This window comes from Lactuca virosa, chromosome 4, assembly GCF_052849685.1.
Source record: "Lactuca virosa cultivar CGN04683 chromosome 4, Lactuca_virosa_CGN04683_v6, whole genome shotgun sequence".
NCBI classification, from domain to species: domain Eukaryota; kingdom Viridiplantae; phylum Streptophyta; class Magnoliopsida; order Asterales; family Asteraceae; genus Lactuca; species Lactuca virosa.
This window is the reverse complement of record NC_136429.1, coordinates 275,918,235-275,926,034: the sequence shown is the minus strand read 5'-3', so window position 1 is coordinate 275,926,034 and position 7,800 is coordinate 275,918,235. Positions and strand designations below refer to the sequence as shown.

The following is a 7,800-nucleotide window of genomic DNA, read 5'->3' as shown; positions in this document are numbered from 1 at the left end:
AGGTAACCATGTTTTTTTCGTACACATTTGACTAGTAAACTTGTTTGACCTGTTCTTAATAGGGTAATGTTACTGCTAATTACCGGTCATATTACCCTATTTTGAACAGGTCAAACAAGTTCAATGGTCAAATGTGAACGAAAAAAACATGGTTACCTAAATGTGGACAAAGACCAAAGTTAGTTAACTTTTTAGGTCATTAACCCTTTTTGGTAAGTTAGTTACTTATATTATTGACTTGAATAAAAGAGTTTTTGATAATTTACTTTTTAATTACACAGATTTTATCATTAGTTTATTATATTTTGGTACCGATAATATAAACATATGTAATTAATAAATACTTAAAAAAGTTGTTTCAAATAAACAATATGAAACAGCCCCTCGTTATACAATGATTTCGTTAAAGATTTAAATTTCAAAACGTGATAAATCTTAGTTTCCAACATTAAGTGATACAAACTTGCAAAACAAAAAAGAAAAACATCTCCGACCATCATTCACATTCAATGAAAACTAAATGCATAGAGTCCCAAACTGAATAGTAACCAAATATTAATACTAGTTGGATCGAATATAAAAAAAAGATTGTCTAAAAAACATATTGGTTCACTAGTTTCGAGCCTAACTAATAACCAATTTTTGAGAAACTCTCAAAACAAGAACCATAACGATTTTTTTAAACCACAGAAATAAGGTGCAAACGAGCCGAGCCGAGCCCGAGCCTGGTCGGGCTCGGCTCGTTTAAGTTATACGAGGCTCGAGATCGAGCTCGGCTCAATTCGAGCTTTCTTGTACTGAGCTCGGCTCGAGCTCGTAAATAATTATACAAGTTCGGCTCGGGTTCGACTCGTTTTTTGTTCGACGTGCCTAAATAAGCTTAAGATCGACTCGAGCTTGTTAAAAAACTCGTTTATTAATACCATAAATTCCTAATTCCCCAAATATATTTTTATTTTAATATATAATAATAATAATAAATTATATTATATAAAAGCTCGTTTTTTTTTTTTTTTTTTGAAACGGCAAACTAACTAATCTACTCATAAATAACCACCTATGTCTCCACCAAGACATGAACCCTGACTTCTCATATGAGATGGTCACTCCATACCGCTGGGCCATTGGCCATTGTGTGCTTATCTTTTAATGTTGTAATTTAATACATACTTTTTTTATTAGTTTAGAATAGATAAAATAAATCAATTACAAATGAATAAGTATAAAAAATTCTGAAACAACGAATGTAACAAGATTTTTTATATAAATCAGTTACAAATGACGTCATCAAATTTTCCTTTCGGATCCTTCAAAATTCATTTTGTTCTAGATTAACAGGCGGGAAATTCGAAACCTGGTTTTCTTGCAGATCCAGAGAAAGAGAAGAGAGACCGGAGAGGAGCGTAGTGAGAGCGAGGTGATTTTTGATTCGTTCAACCTCAACCCGCAGCTTTTCATCAACGCCGCCCTAAACATCGTCGACGAATTGATCAATAGCGCCTTCGATCATCTTCACCAGTCAGTTTCTATCATCATTTCCTGATAGTAACTGTTCACTATGCAAAAGACTAACGGTGTTCTTTCAGGGAGGCGTCAATTCAACTCAAGGTCAATGGTTCAGATATGCTGGAAGATTTAACCAAGGTCTACCATTTGTTTCTGTTTTCCAACTCCCTTTTGTCTTCGGTGTTGTTTCAAATCGCCTCCGCAACTGTTGGTGCTTATGAATTTAAGATCACAGACTGTTGATTATTTGGCTAAACGGTTTTGTTCCATTCTGATCGTCAATTAGGGTTTGCATTATATCCGAAACACTATTCAATCTTCCTTGGACAAGCGCTTGACTATGTGGGAGAATACTGTTTCCTTCGTTTGTTTGTGGTTCCAGAAGGATTTTCACTGCCAAAAGATGTACGTCTTTTGACTCGTTCTTCTAAATCATTGCTACGTTGCATCTAACAACTTCTGTGGTTTGTCTAAACAATAACATGAATTTCTATAGCCCCTATCTTTGTGAATATACAATCTGCATGGTGATGAAAAAACTTAGAAGCTCGACTTACTTTGAAAACATTTCATGCTTCCACTTAGTAGAAAGACTATTTACAATTTGCATAGGTAAGGGTATCTAGGGAACATTTGTAGTTATCCTGGCATCCCAATTTCTGGACTCAAGAACGATAGCCGGGTTTCCGAAAAGCTTCACGGTGTGGTTTGCAGTTTCCGAAAAGCTCAAACTGCAGATACGGTGCGGTTAGTGGTTTTGAGTCCAAACCGCGACGCGAACACTCCTAGTTAATATAGTAACACTGTTTCAAAATCGAATTTTTGTGTAAACGTAGTGATTTTTGTGGAATTTTCTTTTTATTATATATAATTAACTTTAGAATTCATGTTATATCTTTTAGTGCATTATTTAAGTAACAACATTTTCATAATTTACGTTGTAAATTACACATAATTTGAAAGAGAAAAAACTTTAAAAACACTACAAGTTGAGGCTTGGGCCTAATGAGACTTAAGTCGAGTTTGACGTGTAAGCTGAAAAATAATTTTTAGCTTATAAGTTAACTTATCAATGAATTATATCAATTAATTTATCAAAAAACTAGCCTATATGTTAGTTTATAAGCTATTATTAACTGTTTTTATAGTATCACCAAACATTAAATTGCAATAAGCTAGCTTATAAATGCCAAACTCAACCTTAAGGTTTTACGGAACACATCCGTTTGTTTCACGACTTCTAATATTTATATAAAAAAACTTATTTTAAATATAAACCCATAAGTAAATTTTTTTGGTTTTTTCCTTAAATTAGAAAGTATTTTATTCTCAATATGGTGGAGACTAGCGAATACATCACATGCTGGCCGTTATGACACCCATTCCCAATGAACACGACGGCTAATTATGCATACCTTTCGTATATAAATAGAAGCTTTGTGCAATACTCTTTCATTGCTCCCTTCATATATCCAAATATGGCTTCTCCACGAATGCAATCACACATGCTTTCCATTTTGGTCATATTTCTTTGTGTTTTTAAAACCTATGTTTCTGGTCAATTTGCTAACTTTAATAAGTTAGTGTTACCTCCGGGTGTCACCGGCCCTGGTTCAATCACATTTGGAGGACTTCTAGCCAACGGGCCCTTCACAACCGTCACTGATGGCAGGATTTTGAGATGGGCAGGCCCTACCATCGGTTTTGTGGACTTCGCATACACTTCACTAGCAAGGTATTTTTCAAATTATTATGTATAAATTATAATTTATGACACTTGAGGCATAACACATGATCATTGTGTATGTGACATTTTTTTAAAAAATATTTTATGGAATATTTTTTTTTCAGGACAAAACAATTTTGTGATGGTACAACAGATCCAGAGAAAGGGCCAATATGTGGACGACCAATTGCACTTAGCTATCACCCTATAACCGGGTTTCTTTACATAGCTGATGCATTTTTTGGACTTCTAGTTGTGGACCCCACCGGAGGGCTCGCAACTCAACTTGCCGGAGGATTTAAGTATGCTAATGGCATAGACATTGACTTATTAACAGGAAATGTTTACTTCAGTGATGGTAGTTTGACTTATGATATTAGGTAACCAATTTAACTAAAAAGTAACAATGCATATTCATTTATTTGTTTATTATAGCATTCTAGTCCTTTTTTTTTTAATCCAAACACAAAAAGGCTATAATTAAGTAAATTTTTAACAGTAAAATGTTGTGGATTAAATGAAAATATGATATTGTAATAGAATATGAGCAAATGTCACATGGTGCAGAGATATTACCAAACCAGGATTTAAGCCAGATTCAACCGGGAGGTTATTGCGTTACAGCCCAGTTACCAGAGAGGTGTCAGTTTTGCTGAGTGGTCTCTCTGGCGGTGGTGGTCCTGCCGTGAGTGCGGATGGTACATTTGTTCTTGTACCTGAGATTAATGCTAATCGGATTTCTAAATATTGGTTGGTGGGGCCCAAAGCAAATACGGTGGAAGTTTTGCTACATACCACAGGGAATCCTAATAAAATAAAGCGAGCAGAAAGATTAGGAGAGTTTTGGGTTGGAATTTCGGTTGGATATATTCCAAGAATGGCTGTCATTCAACCTGAAGGGGTGCGATTTAATTCAAATGGGGTGGTGTTGCAAACGGTGTCGTTTGCTAAAGAATATGTTAATGTGCCGGTTAGTTTGGTTCAAGAACGGAATGGAAAACTCTATGTGGGGTCTCGTTTCACCAATTTCATTGGTGTGTACTCTAACTAGAATTGAACACGTGTGTACTCTAACTAGAATGAAAAACTCTATGTGTACATGTGTGTCTTGTACTATGAAATAAAGGTGAAATGATATTAAAATAAAAAGGCAACCTAATATAAAGGTTGATTTAATCTTATCCCAATGTTTACTCATGTTAAATTGTCCATTATGCAACTCCTAGAATTAGAGGTGCACAAATGGGTCTGGCTGCAATTTTTTAAATAGGAGCAGGCTGGCTCGGGGTTTTCTTGAATTGGACTGGACTGATTCATGCCAATTGGATTTTTTTTTTTTTTTTTTTTTTTTTTTTTTTTTTTTGCTTACAATGGAATTTTGAAATTTTTAGAACTCTATCTACGTTTGTAGATTTATAATGATAAATACAAACGATGCAATTTTTGGAGTTTGTTATGTTGGAAGTATTCAAAATATTCTTTTAGAATGTCTAATATGATCTTGTTATTGTTTAGAATATGATAAGCTTCCTATATCAAACTAAAATAGGCAAAGAGTAAAAAAAGATTAAGTAAACTAATTAAGTCAACCAGTTAAAGGTCAAGTGGACGATTTGAAGTTCTTTATAATTGGGCTGGAGGGACCGGAAGGTTTTTAGGTGCATGTTACTGATGTTAGCTACATAGGTTAGGTATAGTAGAGAAGGGCATTTTGGAGTTGTGAACAATTTTAGTTTTTTTTGGGAGAGATACTACCTCTCAAAGTTAGTAACATCAATAAAACAAACAAATTATATCCAAATTGTTTATCAATTGATATCAGAGCAAGTTCGAGCAATGGGGACAAGATCTGAACTCCACTGCTTATGAAAATTGGAAGGAAGATTGACATCCATACAAGCAAAATTCGAATCCAGATTTGATTCATTAGAAGGTAATCTTCATTTAATTTCTTTACAACTCAGTAACCTGATGTTAATATTGCAATAAGAATTGACAAAATCATTCTTGGCAATAAAATTCTTGAATCAACCTTCGCTTTTGTCAAACATTTCATCGAACATGTTAAAGACTACCAATGAATTTACAGTCATTGTTTATGGCAGAAACGTTAGATCTGATCCTAACAAGAAGAATAAGAGTATTAGAGACAGGGTTAATTGTATAAATGACCATACATTTTACGATTTATTTAAAAAAAAACCTTGATTTTTCCCGATTTGACTCTTTTTTTGGGCTTCCTAGGAACCGAGGTTTCCAATACGTTTTGTGAGCCGACTAATCTCCGACGATTACCCGTTTTGCGAGTAGCTCGAAGTCATCGTGGGTGAACCTCCGTGGCCAAAAAGGGTTTTTTGTTCCTCCTTGGATTAGAACTTATGACCTCTTGGCCTTTGACCATATTTGGAGCAAGCTCTAAGGGGCTGTTTGTTTTTTTTTGTTTTTTTTTACGAAAAACCACTTCTCTGACTGCACCGTACTTGGCCTTTCGCAGCTGTTTGTTAGTAAGACTTCTGACTTAAAAACTGTTGCGCGTGTACTGCGTGTCGCAGCACAACACTCTTCTCTTCAAACTATTTCTCACCTTACTTTAAGTTATATTATTCAACATAAATTTGTTTTAATTTTTTTCAACATGTTTATTATTTTAATAGTATTATAAAAAATATTATAAACAATTCGAGTATATTTTACATAATTTCAAAACCGTTTGATAAATTCCATATAAATATTTTTTTTGTGTTACATTGTGTATAATCAGTATTAATAAATTAGAAACTTAATCACTAAAATTAGAGATGACAACGGGAGGCAGGAATACAGGACCCAATCACCATCCTCATCCCCGAATCTTCATTCCAATTGTTATCCTCATGCCCACCGGGGAATATAAATGAATCCCCATCCCTACCGCCAATGGGGACCAAGGATCTCCAGCGGGGAATTAGAGATTTTTTTCTATATTTTAATATGAAAACTTTTACATAAAGAAAAACTTTAAATTTCAATTTTACTAACATAGTTTAAAGATTTAAAAAAACATAAAAAAATTTATAGATTGCATAAAAACTATAAACAAATTTTCTACCAAATTTTAATACATACATGAAAAATGAAGTAGAAAAAAATTATCAGAGTTATATTTGAAGTGAAATAGATAAACTAAGGAGAAAAAATATATACGAGGTTAAATTAGATAAAAGAAGAATGAAAAATACAATTTCAACCAAGTAATAACTAATGAGATTGGTTACTTGGATAAACTTTTAGATATTGTAAATTATACTATAAATATATGTTTTGTATTATATATATATATATATATATATATATATATATATATATATATATATATATATATATATATATATATATATATATATATATATACCAACGGGCTTCTAGCCCAGCGGTATCCGGTGTTGCCCTCCCTCATTGAGGTTGAGGATTCAAGTCCCGTCGTGAACATAGGTGAATTTAAGGTGTAGTTTAGAAGTATGTAAGATTTTCCGTTTAAAAAAAAACATATATATATATATATATATATATATATATATATATATATATATATATATATATATATATATATATATATATATATATATATATATATATTGGGGTTTAGGGGTATCCCCATCTCCACTTTTTTATTCGGGGATTCCCCATCCCTGTCCCCATCCCCGGTCAACTTGGGGATTCTTCGGTAAAAACGCGTGCGGGTTTCGGGTTCCTCATAGTGTATGAGTTTTTTTGCCATCCCTAAGTAAAATTACCAAATTTATTGAAACCAACCGAAAATAACCATTATCTTCAAAAATTTAACAAAATAAACATGTTATTTGCTAAATTAACAATTTTATTTATTGTTATTTAGCAAATATTATGTTTAATTATTTTATATAAACGTCTTTAAAATTCATATCATTGCAATGATCTTTATATTTGATTTACACATGATTAAACCAAATAAAAATTTGATTTAGAATTATTAAAATTTCAGTTTTGAAAAACTATTTTAAGATTGTAAAATCAGTTTATTTAAATTTCAGTTTATTGTAGCATCCTACAGACGTTAAAAAACAAACATACTTCTTATTACAGGTTGCATCCGTTTGGTCTACCTCTTCTACTGTAGAGGGTTTGTCACACCCCCGACCAAGGCGGCGGAACATGCCGGGCTGTGCGACTTAGTTCATGGATCACATGTAATCTGAATATATAGTACAAGTACAACAATAAACAAAACAACATTTGTATTTCATCTTGATGTTTGAATACATGGTTCTTACACATACTAGTATAGTACATGAATTGCCTTAAACAGATAGGAGAACATAACAAAACTAGTAAAATAGATTACTTGAAATCAATGAATAATTCGTCGTCTGAAATGCTTGTTTATTGATTCCCTGAGAATACATGTAGTTTTGATGGTCAACACAAGGTTGGTGAGAGTTACAAGTTTTCTGCTAACAACAATGATACTTTCAAAAAGTCTAAAAAATATTTTTTTGTAAGTAAAACCATACTTAAAACTGTGTTTGCAATGAGTCTTTGAATAACCATTG

The 7,800-nt window shown here is 32.8% G+C and overlaps 1 protein-coding gene across 1 annotated transcript; it reads left to right on the top strand.

The window, feature by feature from the left end:
• Positions 1–2,917: 2,917 nt before the first annotated feature.
• On the top strand, positions 2,918–4,285 carry LOC145168846 (protein STRICTOSIDINE SYNTHASE-LIKE 11-like). Its single transcript, XM_079087520.1, has 3 exons — positions 2,918–3,241; positions 3,358–3,612; positions 3,800–4,285. The coding sequence occupies exons 1-3, from the start codon at positions 2,985–2,987 to the stop codon at positions 4,281–4,283; spliced, it is 996 nt and encodes a 331-aa protein (XP_078943646.1). The 5' UTR covers positions 2,918–2,984; the 3' UTR covers positions 4,284–4,285.
• The last annotated feature ends 3,515 nt before the right edge of the window (positions 4,286–7,800 follow it).